This window comes from Phocoena sinus, chromosome 20 (genome assembly GCF_008692025.1).
Source record: "Phocoena sinus isolate mPhoSin1 chromosome 20, mPhoSin1.pri, whole genome shotgun sequence".
Classification (NCBI taxonomy): domain Eukaryota; kingdom Metazoa; phylum Chordata; class Mammalia; order Artiodactyla; family Phocoenidae; genus Phocoena; species Phocoena sinus.
The window spans coordinates 47,418,298-47,441,899 of NC_045782.1; the positions used below are offsets into that span (position 1 = coordinate 47,418,298).

The window sequence follows — 23,602 nt, forward strand, 5'->3', positions numbered from 1 at the left end:
GGGAACCACAGGCAGCAGAGCCATGATGACCCAGGCCCATGTGGCTCCGAGTCATGTAGGAGTGAACACCATGGATGACGCCAGCCCACACGCACTGACGTCTGCCCGGCCTGTCCTCTCCCAGCCACAGGACGCACCGGCCGGGACACGGTCCCTTCTGACGGCTCTCAGCAAGCTGGTCACAGCAGCACCAGCTCATCCAGGGAGAGGGCCTCGGCACAGGACGGAGCCTCCAAGTCCATGGTCGTAAAGGGGAACGAAGCATGGGTACACGATGATAAAAAGGAACGAAGCACTGACACACACAACGTGGACGAACCTCAAAAACATCACTCCGAGGGCAAGAAGCCAGACGCAGGTCATGTGTCGTCTGATCCCGGTCATGCCGCCGGGGGGCGGGGAGGGACCAGTGAAGACGGGCTTGCTTTCTGGGGCCGTGACAACATTCTAAAATGGACTGTGGTGACAGTTACACAACGCTATATGAACGTACTCAAAATCAAACGGGTGAGTTATATGGTACGTGAATTACCTCTCAATAAAGCTGTCACCAAAAAAAAAAAAGGAACCTTAAGGAGCGGGGGGTGCACAGGCTGAACCCCTGGAAAGCCAGCCTCCTGTCCCTGTCACCAGGCCTCCAAACCAGTCCCCAGGGTTCCCTCAGATAGGGCGCTGAGGAGGCCACTGCCCTCCCAGGCAGCGGGTCAAGGTTTTCAGAAAACAAAATGGCAAAACACGTCAAGGATGGGACAGAACAGAAAAACGGACACACACCAGTGCAGGTGTCTTTCCAGCCCCGACTTCATGACCCTCTCCCAGGAGCACATCCCGGGCGGGGGTGACTCGGGAGGGTTCCCTGCAGCAGCGCTCTCGCTGCGGGGAGGGGAGGCCTCGAGGTGGTGACGGATTACAGATGGTCTTTTGAGACGATGGTCACGAGACTGTGGATGTGGGGAAACGCGTCTGACTTGGGGAAGGGATGTTACAGAGAAGCGGGAGTTGAGTCACTGCGACTACGTGAGGAACACACCTGAGTAAGGGGCTGCAGGAGACTGGCGGCTGCTTCCCACATGGCGGGTTGCGGTTCTCAGCTGCCGCTGCGCCCCCCCATCCTCTCCACTGGGTGCCGCAGGCACAGAGGGACGCAGAGGCCGGGCCGCCCCGGGGGAGCAGGAGGCCTGCTCGTCTATGCCGCACTCAAGTGGGCAGGACCGGCCTCTTGGCCCTGGCGTGCTCCAGAGGTGCTTGCGGGCAGCGGTGTGGGCACCATGGGGCATGCGTGTGCACCATGCACAGAGGGCCCCAGGCAGTGCCCCCAGGCTCACTGCCCTGATCACTGGCAGGAAGGGTGGGGCTTCAGGAGGTGAGGGGTTCACCCCAGGGGTCACCCCCATGCCTGTGCCCAGGGGAAGCTTCCACTGCCGACCACTGGGGGCTATCCTGTTCCTCCTTATCTGAGACGTGCGACCTTGGAGAGCAGCGTCTGGGCCTGATCTGTGTCAGCTGGCTGCAGGGTTCTGGTGAATCAGGTGTATCAGGGCCGTGCCCGTCACAGGCCACGCTGTCCTAAATCCTTGCCCCTCACCCCAGCACGTAACGCCTACAACCTGGGCTGCCCCTCCCATGCCCTGCAATGCCACCTGCCTCACGCTGCAGGGTCACTGAGATGCTGGACCAGCCAGCATCTGCCTGCCTCAGGGTCTCTGGGTCTGTGCTGGGAGCAGGCATTCACAAGTCAGTCAGAGTAACGGTCTGGGATCTCTGGCCGAGGTAGGAATCAGAGCAACAGGCAGGAAGGTTCCGTCTGGGTTCTGCTCCTTCGGTGGAGAGCCCTCTGGCACCCACCGAGGCTACAGGATGGGACTGCTGTCCTGCTGGCTCCGGGATGCCGGGCACCCAACCACCCAAAATCCCCCAGGAGAGCGGAGCCTGGCTCTGCCCAGTTTCATCGGGAGGGATCAGCCTCGCCCCCCGAGACCAAGAAGGGTGAGTGCTGGGGAGAGACAAGAACGCCTGCCCTTCACCGCTCACTAAAAGGCCCGAGAAGTCCCAAAACCATAACCGAGGACCCAACACTCCTGTGTCCCCAGGCAGAGCCCCCAGCACGCGGCGGCCGAGTCCCACCTGCAGCTCCTTGTCCGAGTACTTCTGGGGGTTTTTGCTCCCTTGGCTCTTCTTGCGGAGTTTCTTCAGCTCGGCCTGGCACTTGTCCAGTGCATCACCTTTGCTCCTTTGCTCCGTCTGGTATTTCTTCAGCGCAGCCTGAAATTCAAACAACAAAACCACGGGCAATGAGCTGGCGCGCCCCTCCCGCTCTCAACTGGGCCACAGCGGCCCCCGACCCTGTGGACGGCAGGAATCGTGCAGCTGCAAACCTGAGGCCTCAGCTCTGCCCACCTTGGAGGCACAGATCAGGTCTGGGAAAACCAGCCAGCCTCGCTCTCTCCCACCGAGCCTTGCTCTCTCCCACCGCAGGGCCGGAAGTGCCTCAGGTCAAATCATGTAATGAACACCGACAGAGCCCAGCCCCTCGCCCTTCTTGTCAACCTGGGAGAGGTCACAGGGCAGGGTCAGGGCATGAAGAACTCCAGGAAGCGACAGCGGGTCAGAGGAGTTCACACAGGTTCCACAGGGCGGCTGCCTCACATCGTTTTTACAAAAAGCGGCCGAGAGGCGGGGGTAGTGGAACCTGGCATGTGGGGCATCAGACGCAAGAGTCCACTCACGGGGTCACATTTAGTTTCAAATGGGCATGAATGTCAGAGGAGCTGCAGGAAACCCACAGGATGGAGAGCTCACAGGAAGATGAAAACCGTTCAGACAGGGAAGGATTCACACACAGCAGAGCCCAAGCAGCTCAGGGTGACCAGCAGGTACAGGGTGGGGGCTACTTACACTCAGGTACCTGGAGTCCAGCTCCACCTTCTGCTCCAGCTGCGTTAGCAGCTCGTTGTGAAAAGACTTCAGCTGGACATGGAGAGGAAACAGCCGTCAGCTCTGACGTGTGGCTGCCCCGGGAGAGGGGGGGCGGTCACCACGATCATGGCACCTGGGACGCTGGGCACCCCACTGGGCGAGAGGAGCTTGTCTGATCCATGAGCCGATGACCCCGCAGCGACAGGTGGGCCCCACGGGGCCAGGCGGCCCCGGGAGTGAGTGCTGAACTGAAGCCTGGCCTTCGACAGGCATGGAGGCTCCGCTTCCCTCGGGGAGACAGAGACCGCCTCCCCACTGTCCCTGCTCTCCCGTGCTGGTGGGTAACATAGGCATAAGCTGACACGAGCCGTAGACCTGCTAGGTCCTGGCAGGACCTACAGTCTCGGTGCACCTGTGCTTCCCCAGGCCACCACTCGAGATGTCCCCATGTGGCCCTGCGGCCAGCTGAGAATAACACCCCATCTTGCCCGTGTCCTATTCTTCCAGGTCCGTCTGTATATCCTCAGCCCCCATGGTGGTCACATCCCTGGTGTGTGACTTCTCTCTCAGGCCCTGGGGACACCCCCACCTCTCTGGGTATGACCACAGGAAGGCACATACTTCCCTAGCGGATGCACGGCCACAGCACATGCCCGGCTCTTCCCCTCGCCTCTGATAGCGCCTGCTCACCTGCATCTGCCCCTCCCTCCCCGGGGGTCGCACTGGGAGGCTGGGACTCACCATTTCTTCCAATTGATTTTGAATCTGCCTGTGGACTTCGGCCATCTGGAAGAGAACGTCCCCTGGGAGGCAGATGGCAGGAGAGAAAAGCAGGAGGAAAGTGAGCTACTCAGAATCACTGTCTTATCACTCCCTCCATGGCTGGGGAGCAGGTACCAGTGGGCCAGGCACTGGGGTTGCTGTGGTCTGGGGACCGGCGGGCAGGGGTGTGCTGGGGGCAGGGGGAGGGGTGCCTCTCCAGGTGATGCCGCCAAGAGGAGATGGGGAATTCTAGACTGACAAGGATACACAGCGGCTTGGTGTCTCTGGGGGTTTGGGGGCCCCAGGCACCTGCACTGGATCTGAGGTTCACGGCAGAGGTAAGGAGACCGGAGGCCCTACGTCTGCAGGTTTCAACCCGCGTGCAACCCTGTGAGCACATGCATCTCCTCTCACAGGCGCCAACCACCAGCGGCCCACCTACCTCGGGCCCAGGCAGAGGTAGCCACAACATATAGCCCCTGTGCGTCCCGGGACATGGCGTGGAAGGAGGGTGGCCGTGAAAGGAGGGACCCCACGGCCCAAGACACGTCATGGTCAGCAGAGTCCCGACACCCACCCCAAATCAACACTGTGGAACAGAAGCCCCGAGCTGCGGCACTCATGGCACCTGCCTCCGAAGACCCTCAGGGCCACTGCCCACACCCACAGGGACAGCGTGAAAGACCTCCTTGCACAAATGGCTCATTTCCTCCCCTGCAGAGGGTGGGTCTGGAACGGGCAGTGTGAGCTCCATTCATTCACTGGCGAATATTTGCTAAGCAGCCGTTTCTGGCGCAGGCACTAACCACGCGCTGCGGCCACGTGGAGGAGGGCCCGTCCCCGCCCTCGGGGGCAGTCACCTGCTGACTAACCCTGTGCCGAGGTGCTTACACCAGGACGACCCTCCCCTGCTCACATCCAGGCCACTCAGGGGTCACGTGACCCAGAGGATCCTTTTGGGGGCAGCCACAATGAGCACCTCTGGTCCCCACGAGGCCAGCCAGCAAGCAGAACAGTTCCTGTGGCCCCTGCCCTAATGGGGTGACGCTGCCCACCCTCCAAGGTCACAAGGACAGCACGTAGATGATCCCCTGGGGTCGCTTGCCCTCCCAGAAGCACAGCTGCGTTCTGGGGACGGCCAGCTCCCGGTCATCGGGCCGTTCGGTCAGCTGCTGGTGCTCTTGTGGCCCTGATGACCACAGAGCACGGTGATCACCACAGGCAGAAGCCTTAGGGACAGATCGCCAACCCTTGGGGCAGGCTGCCCAAGGTCAGTGGGCTGTTAAATGGCCGCAGCGCTGGCCTCCGCTGGCAGGCCCCGGGCCCTGCCTCCCAGGGTCACTCTGTTGCTGGAGTGCACGCGAGGGCGGCCTCTCCAGCCAGCGGGTGCCCCGCCCCCGTCTGAGTTCTGAGTTCTCACTCTCAGTGCGCTGCTGGGCTGAGTGCCCAAAGGCCTGGCTTCGCCTCGGATGCACAGATTTCTGTCGAGGGAGGAGGAGGAGGGAGAGTGCTTCCGAAGGAGCCCCAAGGGTCACCTGTCAGCTGGGAGGAGCCACGACGTGCCAGGGGCTAGGCCCTGCAAAGCCAACCGCGTGTCCCTGTCAGGAGACAAGGTGGGGCGAGTTCCCTGGCGGCACAATGGTTAGGACTCCATGCTCACTGCTGAGGGTGCAGGTTCGATCCCTGATTGGGGAACTAAGATCCTACAAGCCATGGGGTGTGGCCAAAAAAAAAAAAAGAAAAAGGGAGACACAGGCATGCTGGTGGGTCCCCTCAGGATGGGGTCAGACCACACATAGTTGTGGTTTGCTGGACCCTGGGCTGAGTGTCCAGCAGGCTGCCTGTGCCGACAGTGCGAAGACCCCTTCCCAGGCACCACATGAGGAAGCACAGACCCCTGGGGGGCCCAGGCTGGCACCTAAGGCACCAAGTTGCTTACAGCTACTGCAGAGAGAGGAAGACGCCCAGGCCCAGCCTGAGGCTTCGAAGGATGCTCGCGGTCAGGGCCAGTGCCACGCCGTGTGAGCGTGAGTGAGTGGGTAGTGTCTGTGTGGGTGTGAGTGGGGGAGGGCATGTGTGTACCAGAGTGTACACGTGTGTGCGTGTGGGTGCACAGGGTGTGCATGGGGGTGAGTGCGTGCATGGATGCAGGGGGTGTGGGTGTGAGCGTGTGTGGCTGTGTTGTGCGTGGGTGTTGAGTGGGTACACGTGTGGCTGTATGTGTGAGCCTCAGTCTCCATTCTCTCTCCCCGCAGCCCTGGGGTGCTGCTATGGCCCCGTGGACACGCGGCTCCAGGAAGCTAAGTGACCGGGCTGTGACTGGGTGGGCCACAGGGATCAGAGCCGGTCCACACAGGTCTGCCTCTAGGACCATGCTTGTCCACGAGCCGGGAGGGAGAGGACGGAGCGGGGAGATGCACGAGCAGGGGCAGACACCAGAGCTCCCGATGCACAAATCCCCTAATCCACAGTGATAAACATTTACTGAGCACCACGCACGCTGGCAGGGCCACGGACACCAGCACTAGGGCACAGGGGCAGGCCTGTCGGGGGCCCAGAGTCCCTGGAAGTTACTTTCCACTCAGGCTCCAAATGGCAGCCTGACTTCAGGCCTGACAGTGCTGTTGGGTGTGGCGGGGCAGGGAGGGGCGGCACCTGGGGACAAGAAGGCCCCGCCCCCACCGTGGCTGCCTGGGGGCAGCATGGTCGATGGTCAACCAACCATACACTGAGGGCTGAGCTGCGGCTGAGCAGCCCCAGCAGGATAGGATGTGAGTCTCACTCATCCTCTCCTGGCCCTGACCCCACTTCTACCCCATCCCGACCCCAGGGGGCGGTCTATGAGTCAGGGAACTGGCCGCGGACAACAGGGGACAGAAGGTGCCTGGTCCCCGCCCTTGGCTGAAAAGGAACCACCAGGACAAATACAAGCAGGCAGCCCAGGGGACAAGGCCAGGCTGCCACCACCCTGACCTGACCTGCTCACACCGCAGCTCCCGAGTGGGGTGAGGCTCCCGGCACCGCCATGGCCTTTCAGCATCCCCAGATCCGATATGCTTGGAGGGGATGCTGTCCTGTGTGTCAAGGGTGGCACGCACAGGAAAGCCAGACCCACAGGTCACCCTCTGGCCCTGCGGGCTCTCTCAAGGGACATGAAGTCCATAAATAAGACACAGAGCAAGTGGCACCGTTGGTCACACTTGAGGCCCCAGAGTCGTAAATTAGTGTCCGGATCAAACTGAACACATGTATTTCCTTGAACGGCCACACAAAACTAGCTGAAGGAAAATATTTGAAAAATAACAACAACAAATACCAAGTCCTTTAGATAAAGAATTCCTGTTGCCAAGAAGAGTGTGTGAAGCTTCTTGAGAATTCTAGACACTGCACACCGTATCGCCTCCGCCCACCGGAGCCTCTGCCTGTGTCCCTGCGCACGCATGCGGGGAGTGGGCACATGCTCTGAGCTGCAAGCCAGTGGCTGCCACAAGCCGGTCCACACGGGGATTTTTAAGGTGCATTATACAAGCAGCTGCAGGAAGCCATGTGTACATGATGGTTGTGTGAGCCTATGGTCCCTGGAGCACTGTGGGGGCACTGGGCCAGCTGCAGGGGGCGGTCACCCCTGCCCGGGGATGAGGCTGTGCCCCGAACTAGGCTTCCCAGGAATGCGGGGGGCCTCAGGCATTGGCACGGACACTCTCTCGTCCTCTCACCCAGGTCCCTTCTGGGTCCTGGGAGGCGGGCGAGTGAAGGTCCTTGGAGCCATGGGGCCGGCCAGAGCCTCCCCGCTTCTTTGGGCTCAAAGGCCAGCACGAGGTGGGGACACTTTCCCAGGCCCACCCCATACGTGGAGGAGGAGGCGACCGGGCTTTCTACCAGGCCTCATCTGGGAACCCAGGTCTCGGTCCACAGCACAGGTGGGCCCTAAACTCGAAAAACCAGGTTTAAAATAGAGCCCAGACCCAGCCTCATCAGAGCAAAGAGCGGGGGAGCAGGGTAATCAGCTGTCACCACCGATGGGACCGCCAGGGTCTCGAGGAGTGTGAACAGAGGGGGAGGCAGGCAGGTGGCCAGGCCCCAGGGCGCCACAGGAGGGGAGCAGGCAGGCCACCCTGGCACTGAGGAGGGTTTGGGAGCAGGCCATCGGGAGCAGGGACAGGAGAGGGCACACTTGGGTGCCATGAGGCTTCATCCAGGACAAAACCACCGACAGAAACACAGGCATCTAAGAATGAGGCGACGCCCTCCCACCCAGTGTTTACCCTGTGAGGAGGCAGCCAGGTCAGCAGTGAGTCACCTCCGGCTGCACACCCTTCAGCTCTGAGTGTAAAAGTTCCTGGTACAGTTGGTAACCTTTAACACCAGCCTTGTGTCTTTGGGTTAAGAGTGGAACTCGGTACACATGGCAACTCCCCTCCCCCAGGGAAGGGGCTGGGGCAGCAAGCGCACGAGCGGGAGCGCGCGCGCGCGCGCACACACACATGCACACGCCAGCACATGCTGCGCTTCCTCACCGACATAGGCGACGTGCTGTTCACCTCCCTCCCCTCCAACACAGTCTGGCCGGACACAGGCTGGTTCTGTCTGGCGTGGCTAAGACAGCACAACGTCGGGACAGCCGCCACCACCTTTGCTCTGCACGATTGAGGCCTGGGAGCCTGAGCATCCTGCGGACGGTGCGCGTGCCCCCGAAGAGAGGCTGTGCGGCCTTGGGAGCCAGGGTGTGCCCTTGTCCCCCAGGGTGGTGGCCTTGCCCTTGGTGACAGGGGCAGAAAGAACTGGTCCAGCCTTCCAGCAGGGACAGGGCCCCCAACGAGGACACAACACTGGAGCTGGGGTGGCTGGACAGGGAGGGCTGAGGCCCAGGCCTGTGCAGCCCCTCACAGGCCACTCTGTCCTCAAGGAGCATCCACCACTCCTAATTCCAGAACGTTCTCGTCACTCCAGAAACCTGTCCCCATCAGCAGTCACTCCCCTTTCCCTCCAGCCTTGGGCAACCACTAATCTACTGTCTGTACGGATCTCCCTGTTCTGGGCGTTTAGTATCAGTGGGATCCCGTGACACAGGCCTTTGTGTCTGGCTTCCTCACCGAGCATGTTTTTGGTTTTTGAGGCTCACCACGTGGCAGTGTGGCAGTGCTTCATTCCTTTCCCAGCTGGATGACATTCCAGGGAATGAGCCGCATTTTGTTTATCCAGTCGCCCATGATGCCCATCGGTGGACATTTGGGCGTTTCCACTTTCAGGCCGTTACAAATAGTGCTGGCTGTTGTGATAATCAGCTCTCCTTAGGAAGCGGTTTTATTTTATAATAACTCTGAATTCTTTTTGTACACAATCTTCGCAATATGATTTTTGAGGTTTTTTTCCCATCGGCTTAGAGCAAGAGTCCACTAGCCAGCAGACCCTGGGGGGAGGTGAGTAAAAGGGGAGCCTCCAGCCAGTACTGTGACCACGTGGGGGGCTGGAGCCTCAGAGCTGCCAAGCCCTCCCAGGTTCCTCCAGAGCCAGACCGAGCCCTCCACTGCCAGGAGGGAGCCAGGGTCGGCGCCCCTCCAGGCGCCCACCGCCATCTCTGAGGGGACCGCTCCCTGCTCCAGGCTAGTCCAAACCCCCCTGGGAAGATGAGGCTGCAGATAGGAATAGGAATTGATTCCACAACGAGGAGTCCGCCTCTCTAGCAAGTCTGGGTGACTCAGCAACCCTCTCGCTTCCCAGCTGAGTGGGGAGGTTGGGGGCTGTCTGCGGGGGACCCTCTGCCCCCGCTGGCCACCCCCAGCAGGAACTGGCTTCTGCCAAACCTTGGGATCGTGAGCCAGAGCGAGCACCACGGCTCAGTCGCTCTGCTTCTTTTCCTTAAGTGTTTTATTTCACCACCGATATGAAAAAATTCCCAACAGACTCTCAAAAATGTTCACAGCCCCTGGCAAGAACCTCAGTACAAGGACAAGGTGGAGGGGCCTGGCACTGGCCAGTGTGAGTGCTGGCCAGCACCTGGGGACCGAAGGCACCCATTGAGGGGAGAAAAAGGCAGAAACTAGAGACCCCGTCAGCACAGAGAGGCCGGGGCGATAAGCTGGAAGGTGCAGGGCACAGCTGAGGAGGGGGAGGCCCAGGTGCAGGAAGGCCCCACACCCGGGAGGATGGCAGTGGGGCAGACTCTCAACAGAGCAGTGTTGGCAGGACCACAGCTCACAGGAGGGGAAGGGGCTCTCTCGCTTGGAGCTCCAGGCAAGGTCAGGACTCGAGCAGGGCAGCACCCTGCTGTGAGATGGCCCCGTACTATTAGCAGACGACAGAGAAGGATCAGCCACCCACCCCGGGTGCTCTCAGAACTCGTAGACGGTTCGGAGGAGCAGTCGATTTACACGTGTTCGGGGACGTGGGACCCACCACTGACATCTCAGATCTCAGAAACATTCAAGTGTTCCCCCAAACTGGGCTCTTTGGGAAAAGATAAAAGATTCCAGAAGACTAGAGAAAATTACAGGTACCAGATTTTTAAAAGGGACCGACTCTAGAAATTGCAGGTTGGTGTCTTCATGTGAAAGCTGTTACTGAGATAAAGGTGACCCCGCTCGCAGCCTGGGGCACTCGTTCACCTTCATCGTCACCACACTGACGACTGCTCTGTGAGCACCCGCTCCGTGCAGGTGCCGCTCCAGGTGAGACAGTTAACCAGAGGCCCTGCCTCTGTGGTGCCTGCATTCTTTCCTGGGAGAGGCAGACAAAACGTGCGCCAGTGAGGAACGAGGAAGAGTGAGGGGCAAGTGGGCCAGGCAGGTCGGGAAGGAGGGCCGCCCGAAGGCCGGGAGGACGAGGATGCCTGTGGCTGCAGATGGCACAGAGACGGTGGGGAGGTCTGGCAGGGAGCCTCATATCTCACTGATTCTCGAGCCCCAGACCAGCACAGGTGTAGCCCCACCTCCTACCTGAGCTCCACAAGGCACCAGGCAGTCCCCCAGGGCACTGAATACTGACACAGGGGACCTGAGTGTGGCTGCAGGCCGGGTCTACAGCCACACCCAGAGGATTCCATCCATGGCCCGGAGATCAAAGGGGCCGTGAATTTGTTCTTATCAGCGCTTAGAAGACAGACACTCTCCTCTCAGCGCAACCTCCAAACCTCCCGAAAGCGGCCAAAATAACAGAGCGGGTACCCGCTCACCCCTCACCAGGTTCCCCGGCTCTCTTTCCGACACATGCACCTAGGTAGCCGTGCACACACTTTTTGGCGGACCACCCGAGACAGCAGTGAACATCACGGCGTGGCCAGCATGTCAGCTTCTGCACCTGGATAGCACGGACTTGTGTGCACAGGCCCATGGCCATCCCGACCCAAGGACAGCGGCCACCGACACAGACCCTCGTCCTTCAGCACTCGCACCTCGGGGCCTGGGTGCCCCAACTCACCGCCGCCTGTGAGCTGCTCCCCAACCCTGGACCTCACGCGCGGCTCTTCAGGTCTCTCTCTGTCTCTGTCTCTCTCTGTCTCTGTCTCTCTCTCTCACTCTCTCTCTCTCAATAAGTCAGCGTACTGTTTATCTAAATGCTGCTCTGTGAGCATCTGGAACAAGTAAGTCATAAACAGGCTTAATCGTGGGTTATGAGGACTTAACCTTCAGCGGCACCAGAATTCTTATCTTTCCTCTGTGGAGTCGGGAGTCTTCAGCCTCTTTAATCCCGAAGAGTCCTCTCGAGTTGCATCTCTCACAATGCTGACATTTTTAAAGGCTCAGACTGCTTTTCTGGTTTTTTCTTTCTTTTTTTTTTTTTTGCAGAAAAAAACACATGTTCTTATAATCTGCAAATGACAAGAAGCTGAGAGGAAGCGTGGATCTGGGAGACTGGGAACAAGCCGGGGTGGGAGCGGGGCTCAGGCCCCAGAGTCTGGCCGCTCGCAGGCCGGCGCCCGGCAGATCTGTGCAGCTCCCCACCTTGTTCTATGAGCCGAGGGTGGACCAGACTCCACCTGAGGGCCCCTCCTGGGCCATAATGCTAGACTCCTAATCCCAAAGGAGCAAGGACAGGATTTCAGGAGAAGATGAGTTATCACCCATTCAGGCTTAAAAAAGAACACATTTTTGCCAAAGCAACACAGACCCGAGAAAGCCTGCTTTGAGATGGTTCTCATGAAGACAGCCGGCGGCCTGAGCTGACCCCCAGCAAGAGTGAACAACAGCACGGGATGAAGAGGGTAAGGACCCGGCTGCCGGACCCCAGGGCTGGGCACAGCTGCATGGAGGGCCAGGTCCCCCAGAGCACTGTGACCCCCACAGCGAAGCATCACCCCCGAGATCAGTGTCCAGAGAGCAACCCGGTGAAACTTCTAAAACCTGATTAACCCAAGAAGCGGGAGGAAGCTGGGGACCTGAGGTGGGGGAGGTCACAGAGGGCAGTTTCAATCTCTGCAAGGCACAGGCGCCTGAGCCCTGGCTGGGGGAGGGGTGGGAAGTGTGGAGGTGGGGAGGGGAGTCCAACACCACCTACGGAGGGGCCTCCTCCAAAACCCACTGCCACACAGCAGGACCACCCCCCAGGGCAGAGACCAGCCTCCATCCCGGTGTCCGTCCACCAGCCAGGGGATGCCTGTCGGGGGGCCGCCTGGGGGTGACAAGTCCTGACGCCTGATATCAGATGCCTGATAGTCCAGGCATCTGCGGGGAAAGGGCTCCAGGCCTGCCTGGGCTGACCTCACTGTCTCATGGGTTACGCGTACATGTTTGTACCTCATCCCGGGATTAAATCAGTAAGACCACGTGTCTCCTGATTAGGGGGTTGGGCTGACACGGCACAGCCCCTGCCCCAGAGCTGGGCAAGTGTTTGTCCCTGCCAGTAACAGTGACAAGGACAGCCAGGAACCTGGGTGCAGCTCCACCTTGACACCAGCGGTCCTGCCACACACCCCCTCTTTCTTTAAGCAGGAGGATGGTGGGTGAAGAGGTTCAGGAACTGGGCAATAAGATAGGGAAAGCCCCCGGCCCACATGCATGATCCGTCCTTCTGAGGAGCTGGGCCCTGGCCGGCAGGAGGGTACCACCCACGTGTGGTCAAGGGCACCATTGGTGCCCTTTCTTCCCCTGCCTATGCCCTTTGTCCCTGATGCCAAAGTCAGGCCTGGGCAGGGGTCCCGAGTGCTTGGTCTCTTGCTCACGACCCCCATCCTCACACCTGTGTCCTTCCCACTGTGAGAGGGCCGTGCCTGTCTCTGACCCTAGCCGTGAAGATGGGACACTGCACAGGGCTCTGTGGACAAGAGCCCGGGGGGCTCCCATGAAGGCACAGTGTCAGGGTGCAGGGGGAGCTGATGCTACGAGAAAGTGGGTGTCTTCAGCAGCATTACAGATGTGGTGGACACTGATGAGAGCCCGGCTCCCCAGCTGCCTGGACCTGGACCTCTCAGACCATGCTGGGCACTCCCAGAGCATAAGCCTTCCAGGACAGGATCTGAGAACATGTGGGAAGGATGGGAACATCCAGCGCTAAGTCCCTGCCCACGCGGCTCATCCTTAAGGGCTCCCTGTAACCTGCTGGCCCCCCGCCTAGCAGACGTCAAGCCAGATCACCCCAGGACATGAGCACCCCAGCCAGATTCCCAGCCCAGACAGGTCCCCAGGAGCAGCCTTATCGTGCGTTGGGGAGGGTCCTACCGTCCCTCCACCGCCAGGAGCCGCCTCCCGAGGCCCCGCCCCAACTCCAAAGTGGCTGATACTGCTCCCTCCTGGGGATAAAATTGGGTGACCGGTCAGGGGGCAGCCAAGCCCCGATGCAGCTAGAAATGAAGCCGTCTGAAAAGGCAGGGTGGCCCAGGGCTGTCGGCTGCACCACAAAGATCAAAGTCCTTCCAGACCTGGGGTTACAGTGCCAGGTCTCTCCAAGGGAGAGTGGCCCTTCTCTACCGGCACCGCCACGTCAGGCAGGGGCTGGGGTTCACCGAAACACCAGGCTGGGGTGGCCAGGAGGCTGTGGCCCAGGTGGAATTGAGAGCAGAACGTCTGCACGGTTACTGACCAGTAACAAGCCGACTGACCAGTGCAGGTGTCACATGAAGGATGATCTGGGTGGGGTCACGAGGCACGACTGCAGGGGTGCCAGGACGGCCCCTCTGCTCCCTGATCAAGTCCAGCCAGGGCCACCTTAGCAACCCGCCCCTCCGACTAGAGGAGCCCAACAGAGTGTGAGGGGTGGAGCTTGGGGGACCATGGTGAGGACCAGAGCAGCCACAGGCCTGCCGGGAGCCCTCACCCAACCTGGGCACTGACACCAGACCCCTGACTACCTCTCCAGGAGACGCAGAGGTGAGACCAGCACAGCCGTGACTCTGCGACCACGAGACTGACATGTGCGGGCGTGGGCTGCAGTGGGGTGGGCAGGAGTTCTCCGCCTCCTCCCAGGTACAGTAGCCCCAGATGGTGCTGGGGGCACAGAGAAGGTGTCTGACCTGCCTTTAGAGACTAAACCTCCAGCCCTGTCTTCGCAGAGCTGGACTTGAACCTGGCGAGCAGGACGCACTATTACTGCCAAGTGGTCACGGAGTTCCTTTTGGTCACTGGCAGCCACCGAGGGCGCCAAAACGCTCGTTTCTTGAGGATCTGTCATTTCAGGAGGAGCCAGAGCTCCCATTCCCTGCTGGTGGCCAAGGGGCTCTTGAGCCAAGGGGTCAGCTGCTCAAACTTGGCTGGGAGCGCCCGCTGCCTCCTGAAGCCTTCTGAAGCAAATATCCATAATGCTCAATTATTCTGGCGGCTTCCAGAGCGGAAAGGCGCCTCTGAGAGCTCATTAGCATACGCCTGAACAAGGCACAAATATAGAGCTCTCGCGTTCTGGGAAGACAGACAGCCAAGGGCTGCGGGGGTGTCGCGTCGGCCTTGAGAGCCAGCGGTATGGGATGCGGAGCTCAGACAGCACTGAGGGACCCCTCTGGGATCAGCCACTAACCCCCCCATCCTCCCTGCTGGCCTCAAAGCCACCAGTTCCTCCCTGGTAGAAGCAGGGTTCTTCTCTTGCCTACAAAATGGCAAAAAATGGCAAGTGGCCAAAAGGATAACCAGGACAAAAATCGATGGCTGTTGCCATGGTGATGACAGCGGACAGCGACCCTCCCTGACTGCTGCTCTGAAGGAGAGCAAGACCACACGGCCCCTCGGTGTCGGGAGCAGTGCTGTGTCCAAAGTGGACGCCCAGGCACCGGAGTGTCATGGAACGAGGTGGAGGAGGCACCAACCACACGTGGCCCAACCGTCTGGGCTGGCCTCCTTCCTGTCCTGAGCCTCTGCCCTACCTGCTCCGGGTCAGGTCCTGGACTGGCATCGGCCACACCGGGAGTCTGATCAGATCTCAGAAGCTCAGGCCTGCCCCGGGCCTCCTGAAGCCAAATATGCACTTGGACGTGTCCTCGGCCAATCCACACGCTCTCAGGCATCCACAGTTACACTCGGGGCTTCGGGGTTCCCAGGCTGGCCGCCCAGGCCGACTGGAGGGCTGCTTCAAGGAACTGGCCTACAGGAGGCCGTGGAGTGCGTGGGCTGAGCCTGGACGACAGGGAGGCGGGGACTTAGGGTCAACCTGGCGTCCTCTGCCCATGGGCCGGGCAGGCGCTGGCTGAGCCGGGTCCCCGCAGCAGCAGCAGGAAAGGGCACGCTGCGAGACGCTGGCCGTGCTGCCGGGAGACAGCGGGGCAGGAACTCACATCGACAGACCCTCCACCCGCCAGCATCACCGCGCTTCAAAATGCCGTCTTTTCCCCTGCCTGACGCGACTCACAAGGGGACAGGGAAACGTGGGTGTGGACAGAGGGAGGGGTTTTCCTTCCACATTCCCACCCAGAGCAGGGACATGAGTGGCCAAGGCCACAATCCCCGACCACAGGAGGCCACCTGGACCTCGGCAGGGTGGGCAGGCCAGGGCCACAGCTGGAAGGTGCGTGGATGACCCTCCTCCAGGGCGGCCACCCTCCAGGGGTCACAGAGTCCGTGAGGTTGCGCCCCAGGCCGGGCAGGCACCGCTGCTCCGATCCTCACCAAGTGCCATGAGGACCTCCATTAACCTGCCCACTCATGCCCCCAATTAACTGTCCAAGTGGACATCAGCTCTCCTGGGGACGGTTTCTCGGGCATCAACTCGCTCTAAATCATGCGAGACACAAACAGGAACAGGCCCCGTTGAGGACCGTTCATCAGGTAAGCAGGCCTCTGCGGTCAGAGCGTCCACAGTGCCTCTGACACACCTGCCCTCCTGCCAACGTCGGGGACCCAGGGGCCAGCACCCCTCGGAACAGGTGGAGACCTGCTGCAGAGGCTCCCGAGCCGGCACCTGTGCCCACCAGGCCCCCCGCCATGTGTGGGATGCTCCAGGGCCACCTGCTCCCTGCTGGAGGATAAACAAAGGACCGCTTCCTCCGCCCTCTCACTTGGGGGTGGGGAGCTGCAGACACACTGAGAACACAGCACACGCTGCCGGCGGGACCTCAGTTCACGGGAGACACGGCGGGGTCACAGGACTGGGGGCCCCCAGGGCCCTCCGGCCACCCAGGCACTCGAGTCAGACTGGCCGTGGTGGGAGAGCCCCCACAGGCGTGCTGCTGCAGTATGGGCTTTAAAAGACCTCGGCGAGCCTCCTGCTGTGGACCCCGGTCAGGTCACATGCCCCCCCCCCCACAGTGGGAACAAGCCCCAGGCCCGGTCCTCACAGACCCTGCCAGCCCCACCTCACCACCAGAACCAGGCTCAGAATGAACCACAGCTGGGGGCCCCCTTCCCCTCCTCCCAAGCAGGACCCCCAGGAACCAGGCCAGAGGGTGTGGGGTCACCACAGCCACACACCGCTGTTCCCTATGGATGTTCCCACCCTGGAGTGGGCCCTTGGCCACCGAGGAAGCATGAAAACACCCTGAGCCGTCTCTCCTGCTATGGCCAGAGTCGCTGAGAACAGGCAGATCCAATTAAGATGTTTATTAATCCCTCCTGACAAAGGCTCGAGCCTGCCCCATAAAGCTCTCATCAGGGCAGGCCAAGTGGACACGCTGGAGCCCCTGGCCCTTCACAGCAGTCATGTGAGTGCAGGGGGCCCTGAGAGGGGACCCAGATTGCCCTCTTACCCTGTGCTCAGCCCCAGGCTTTGACCGGTCTAGCGTCCACCCAAAGCCGGACACGAGGGCCGCGACTCTGCAAAAAACCTGCCTGGTGTCAAGATCTGCTCGAGGCCTGAGGGAGGCCAGGAGAGCGTGGACCCTATTCCTGGGGCTCCGGTGACCGCCCGTGTGCCGGCCACTTCTCCCAGGGGCTAAGGGACACCCCTTCCATGTGCCATGGCAGGGCTTGCTGGTGTTATCAGCTGGGAAGAGGTGAAGGAGTCCCCTCCAGGCCAGCCTGGGGACGCCAGGCCATCATGGGACCACAGCGTAGGGTGACGTGGGGCCTCTGAGTCGGGACCCTCAGGGATGTGAAATCGACCTGGCTCCCACTGTGCGGCTGTAATTAAGTCCTCCAAGTGGCGTCTGTCAGGTTTAGCAGTCAAAGGTGGGTCCTGCTGTTAGGGTCTGACAGCACGTGGACGTGAGACAGACCGTCACCCACCTGCAGGGAAGGCAGGGCCACACTCGGGCTCCCCAGCCAGGTGTTGACAGCTCTGCATGACATGGAAGGGGCCGTGACGCAGCCCGACAACCTTCCGGCCTCACGGGGAGCGCAGAAGCCAACCTGGTGGGCAGCCCCCCGACTTGGTGGATGGCCTGTGGCACCATCTCAGAACTACCTCTGCCAAGGAAACTATCCGGCAACAGGCTCAAAGGCCCCTGGGGTCACATGGCCCCTGCATTTCAGCGACCCATACGCAGCTTGAAAGGGCCACCCCGTGCCTCTAAGCATGAGGCAGTCGTAGGAAAGTCAGCCGGCATCTACAGGAACCAGAAGAGGTAGCCAAGTCGCACAGGGCGAGTCTCCAAAGGTGGCACGGGACTGCCTGCCTCGGTTCTTCACTCGGGTAGCTGGGCGTGGACAGCAGCCAAACGCCAGGGGAGTATTCAGGCCACACCTTAATCCAGTGACTCAGGGGCCAAACCTGGCCCAGTTTCAGGTGCAGGGAGCCGCCTCCTGCCCCGAGGCCCCGCCCAGCACGGAGCTCCTGCTCTCTCGTGGGTGCGGTGCAGATACCAGTATGGGTGCAGGCAGGTGGCGGCCAAGCACAGGCCCAGGGCACCTGCAAGCACACACACGCCCGGGATCACAAACAAGCGGGCTCTTCAAAGGCAGGGAACGCAACAGAGGCCTCAGGAGATGGTGAGGGCCAAACAAAACAGCCGCTCAGCCGCTGGCCCTCGGCTGCGCAGATGGACGAAATGTCCAGGTGAGGCTCTGGCAGAGGCCCCGGACACAGGCTCGGGAGGGACGGGCCCAGCGTGAAGGTCGGCCATGCACAGAGGAAACAGAGGGCTCAGGGCAGGCTGGGCCCTTCGCTGCAACGATGGCCTCATGTTAGTGCTGCCGGCCAGGAACGCCTAGAACGCTCCACAGGATATGTCACTTTAACCTCCTGCACAGACACAGGGCAGCTGACTGACCCTCTTTTCTTGCATGGATGATTCTGGCACAGAGCCCCTGAGTCACCTGCCCACCTGAGCACTGTGCCCGGAGCCCAGGTGCACTGGACTCTGGCCTCCACTTCCTACTCCTGCCTGTGCTGGGCTCAGCCCTGCTCTTTGCACAGTGGCTTTGGGGAGTAGAGCTGGGGGCCTGGCTGCAGGGGGCCACCCAGCGGGCAGGATGTGCTCAGGAGTGCCAGCTCCCTGGGGGCTCCTGCAGATGGTGGCATGGCTTTCGGTGAGGGGGACAGGACAGTGGCCTCCCCTGCACAAAGGATGAGGTCAAGGTCCATGGTGGCACCCCCAGGAGCCAACACTGGGGAAGAATCCAGCAAGCAGGACAACACAGAGACTGATGCTGCACCAGGCCCATCTGGAGTGGCCGTGATGGTGGAGCAGAGGGCCCGGAAGCCAGCCTGTCCACCGCCTGGACTGGGGTACCTGTGTGCTTTCAGCCCCGTGGCCAAGGCCGGGCGTGCCGACAGTGCACACGGAGGCTGGATGGAGAAGCGACGAGGTGCCATCGGGATCATCCCAGGGGAACAGTGACAGGGCACAGCTGAGATGCCGCCGTACTTGGTCTGTGCCAGTAGGTGACAGGCACCGGTGTGGGGGGGTTCTCCACCTGCTCTCTCTGCTTTGATGTGACCTGAGTGTCCTGTGACTTAAAGCTTAAGGCAATGGGAGAGCCCAGAGGGGACATGGCACTGCTGACAGTGCCTAGGGTAAAAGGACAGCGTCTGCACTGTTCCCTCCTTCAGGGCAAAAGGAGCCTGCCTGCCTGGAGATCCGACCTCCTCCCCGAGCAGCCCCGGAGCCCAGGCCGGAGCAGTCTGGAAATGCCCACTCTGCGCCATGCTCCCCACCATGCTGGCATCTCAGGCTGCCCGTGTCAGGGGGACGGGGTGAGGCTGGGTGCACCCTGCTGTGGCCAGCAGCAAAGGAGCCACCTGCCCCCTCTGCCCTGTGGCCCCCAGGCTCAAGGTAGAGACAGAAGCAGGAGACATGCTCACTCCCAGATCTTAGCACACCCCCAAGTTTGTGGTCGACGAGCTTGGAGAGTGAGCCCCCTCGGGGTGCTGTGATCGGGGTCACCCTCCCTTGGGCCACCATCCTGGCTCCTTGGCCTGGGTCTGCACACACCGGGGACTGGCCTGGAGCCTCGGACCCAGATGGGACACCCCCGCTGCCCTGAGCTGCCGGTCAGTCCCACGAGCACAGAAATCCGTGAGGAAAGCAAGCAGACAGGGCCTCGGAAAAGCTGCCCCGAGTACACAGATCAAAGAGACGGGGGCGGCACCAGGTGTGCCTCAACGGAGCCGTGAGGGGCGCGGTTAGGGAGACAAGTCCACAGCAAGTGCGAGTGGCTGGTGGCGGGGGGTGAGAGGGCGGCGAGGCGATGGGGAAGGCGGGCCTCCCTGCACCCCGGCTAAGTAGCTGCCTATCAAAGCGAACCCAGAGCCGAGTGGAGTGAAGATGAGAGGCCGCCTCCTCTGTGAGGTCTGGAGCTGCAGCCCTAAGCCGCCTCCTGGCCACGGGACCAAAGGCAGAGTGGCCACTCGCTCTCCACAGGGACGAGGAACAAAGGGGCAGCAGCAGAGCGACTGGGCTGTGACTTCTGACCTCCACGGGCCTCAGCCTCGCTCACAGCAGGAGACCTCACGTCAGAAGCCTCTGCTCTGGTGATAAGGGGTGCAGCTCTGGGCAGTACGTGGTTGGCTGACATGGCGGGGGGGGTGCTGCTCGGGACCCTCACTCTAAGCAGGAAGGATGCAGCGCAAGGCTCGTAGGGAGATGGGGAGGGGGTGCAGTACCCCCTGAAGCATTAGACGAAGGTCGGCATGGCTGAATCCCACACCGTCCTAGTGGGCTGTTGGCCCAGGGAGCAGAGCAGGAACCATACAGCTCCTGCCCTTCGGGGGAAAGAAAAGGCAAGAAGAGCTGGCAGAACGGGGCAGGGATCAGCGGAGGAAGGAGGGGGACCAGGGAGTGGCCAGGGTGTCTGCCACTGCTTGCCTGGCAATCCCTGACCCCAAGGCCACCAGGGGCCACCCCCAGAGGGATCCCAGCAGAAGTGGGCAGCAAGAGGGCAGATGAAGCCCCACTTTGCAGGGCCTCGAGATTAAGTCTCTGGTCAGAAGCCCGGCGCCTGGCTCAGGATGTGATCAGTGTGAGCAGAGCTCCCCCCAGGCTGCTGCCACACCTCCCCAGCACCGCCTCCCCAGAGGCACTCACCCCCTGAGGGCTCTGGCTGATCCCCAGGACAGCAGAGACCTTGCATCTCTTCCCTCCCATCCTGGGGAGTAAGGTCTATCGAGAAGAAAGTGGTCAGAAACGAGTAATTCCCTGGGGCTGCAGACAGGAAGGGTGGAGGAAAACAAATTCAGCATGAAACAGAACAGACTAAAAACAGGGTTACTGAGAACAGAGGAGTTCCCCTCATAAAGTTCAGCTTGTCAGGAAAACACGACTGCACGTAACTTGTAGTTTACGCACTCAATAACTCAGCTGGAAAACACATAAAGCAAAAACCTCACGGAGAAACTGACGAGCCCACCTTCCTGGCGAGTAAGAAAAATGCCTCTCACTTACCAATAAGGAGGTGGAGTTACTGAAGATTTGAACACAATTAGGAACCCTGCACCCAGAATCGGAATAAGCAGGGAACATATGTTCTCTTCAAACATAACAGAAACCCATAAACATGGGCCACATGCCAGACCAAACAGCCTGTCAGTGAATGCCCAAGATTCAGATAACTCAGGAATCAGCACAGGCCCCCCTACCTGGGGTCCCGACCAGCTTTTGGGGAGGGGGAGCTCATACAGATGCCCAGGGCCACAGGCAGAGCTAACGAGACCGAGAAACTGAGAAGAAAACGTTTCCTAGGCAAGTGACCCACCCAGTGACACTGTTCCATGAGGACAGTGGCCAAAGTGCACCACCAAACGCCAATCCCCACCACACTCCAGCCAAGAGCAAAGGTCCCCAATTTGAAATTTCTGCCACTTCTACCAGGGCCTCAAAGCTCAGAAGGACCTGGAAGCCCTCAGCTTTCTCAGCAGGTCACTGCAGGGCAGCCCCAGGATGGGCATCCCCCCTGGGCTGGGTCATTGGCCCCTGGTACACGGGCACCCAGCACGCCCCAAGTTACAACAAAGCGGAAACAACTGTCCTGCTGGTATCCGAGATGCTGGTCCCGGTTTGGTTTTCCCCTCCCCTCCAGCACTAGGTGGACCAGAGCTGCTGCCTCGGCGCCTGGGGTTTGGGTGGCCTGCCGGGTGGGACTCGCCCCCACAGAGGGGGACAAGAGGGCACGGGAATAGAAGGCAGCGGTGCCCAGCCTCACTCAGACAGGAGCAATGAGAACCCTCACACACCGGTCACGTGGGAAGACAGCAGGGCCAGAAGGGAGAGCCCCGTGGCGTCACACCGGTGAGCCCCGGGGCAGCGGCTGCTGTGGAACCGCGTGGAGGTCACCCCATGGTGGGCTTGGCATCGCGGTCCCGAGGACTAGCTCGTTCAGAGCAGCAAACCCACCCCCACCGGGAGTAACCCAAGCGCTGATCGAGAAGACAGAGAAATACACTGTGTTCATCACGCGTTCACGGAATATTGTACAGCAGTGAAAACGCAGCACCCGCTACCGCAGGCAACAGGCGGATGGGAACGGGTACAAGCAGGCTGCACAAACCCGGCTTCCCACGGCCAGAAGCCCCAGCTCCTGCCAGGCCCTGCCCCCTTCCCCCAGCCTCGCCCCCCTCCCTCCTCTCCAGACTTGCCCATTTCTGCCAGAATGCCTCGCTTTTGTCCATCTTGCACTTGTGGACAGACCCTTGCTCTTGTCCTCTGCCCCTCCTGGTGCCCTTGCTGGCCTCACCCAAGGTCGGAGTTGCAGCTTAACCCCTGCCCCCTCCCGTGGCCCGGGAGGCCACACACCACATCCACCCTTGGGATGCTTTGTTCTCCAGGCCCCCTTGGGCCCTCCCCCAACATACACACTGGAGCTACGTCTGGAAATTTCACAACAGCCAACCAAGGACAAAGATCTCAAAAGCTTCCAGGAGGGAAAAACGAAAAACTCACAGTAAAAAAAAAAAAAAAAAAAATCAGCCAAAACAACAGTGAAGACTGCAACATCAGAAGTCAGAGGACGGGGGTGAGGACCCCGAGGGAAGGCGGTCTCCCACCTGGAATTCTAAGCCATCAGTGCGAGGTAGAGAAACACCCGCAGACAGACATGCGCTCAGAAACGTTATTTCCCCTCTTCCCGCTAAGGAACCATTAAAAGGAAGGATGATCTCCCTAATTGAGGGAGTAAAACAGGACCCACGACCCAGAAAACATGGTCCCAGACTGGAGAAGGCGTGTCCCATGCATGGCCCAGCCACAGGCCCAGGGTATCAGAGCAGGTCGGGGCTCCGGGAGGCAAGTTCCAAGAGGGGGAGAAGCAGCCAGATCAACGGGACTGCGGCCGGCAGGGAGGAGTCCCAGAGCACAGTCTTGGGTTTGGGAGCGAGTTAATGACCGCAAACTGACGACTATGCAAATGGAGGGAAGCAATTATTAACTCCAGCAAAAACAAAGTTGTCAAAATAGTAACAAAAACCTATGGACCACAGTTCAAGAAAAAAATATCACTCAACTGGACTTCATTAAAATTAAATATTTCTTTTCTAAAGCCACTGTGACAGGGGTTTTTCCCTGGCGGTCCAGTGGTTAAGACTCCACGCTTCCACTGCAGGGGGTACGATCTCTGGTTGGGGAACTAAGATCCCACATGCCATGTAGTATGGCCAAATAAATAAATAAATAAACTACTGTGACAAGAATGAAAGGCCAGTCTGGGAGAAAATATCTACAAAGTATGTATCTGAGAGAGCACTTCAACCTAGAATACACAGATAACTTTTTTTTTTATAAGATTTAATTTTATTTATTTTTGATTATGTTGGGTCTTTGTTGCTACGCACAGACTTTCTCTAGTTGTGGCGAGCAGAGGCTATTCTTCGTTGCGGTGCACGGGCTTCTCGTTGCAGTGGCTTCTCTTGTTGCGGAGCATGGGCTCTAGCTCTAGAGCTCAAGCTCAGTAGTTGTGGCACATGGGCTTAGTTGCTCTGCGGCATGTGGGAATCTTCCCGGACCAGGGATTGAACCCATGTCCCCTGCATTGGCAGGCGGGTTCTTATCCACTGCGCCACCAGGTAAGTCTCCCACAGAGAACTTTTACAACTCAATTATAAGACAAAAACCCAACTGAAAAAAAGGAGACAAAGACCTGAAGAGACATCTCACCAAAGAAGATAAACAAACGGCAAACACTATGTGAGAAGATGCTCGATG

The 23,602-nt window shown here is 60.0% G+C and overlaps 1 protein-coding gene across 4 annotated transcripts in view; it reads right to left on the reverse strand.

Moving 5' to 3' along the window:
* BAIAP2 (BAR/IMD domain containing adaptor protein 2) overlaps positions 1 to 23,602 on the reverse strand; it is a 70,166-nt gene that overhangs the window by 25,451 nt on the left and 21,113 nt on the right. For all 4 annotated transcript variants that reach the window (XM_032617342.1, XM_032617344.1, XM_032617345.1 and 1 more), the window contains exons 4-6: positions 3,658 to 3,719; positions 2,896 to 2,967; positions 2,125 to 2,262 (exon numbers count right to left, since the gene is read on the reverse strand). In XM_032617342.1, the coding sequence (XP_032473233.1) occupies positions 2,125 to 2,262; positions 2,896 to 2,967; positions 3,658 to 3,719 (272 nt within the window). The remainder of the gene's footprint in view (positions 1 to 2,124; positions 2,263 to 2,895; positions 2,968 to 3,657; positions 3,720 to 23,602) is intronic.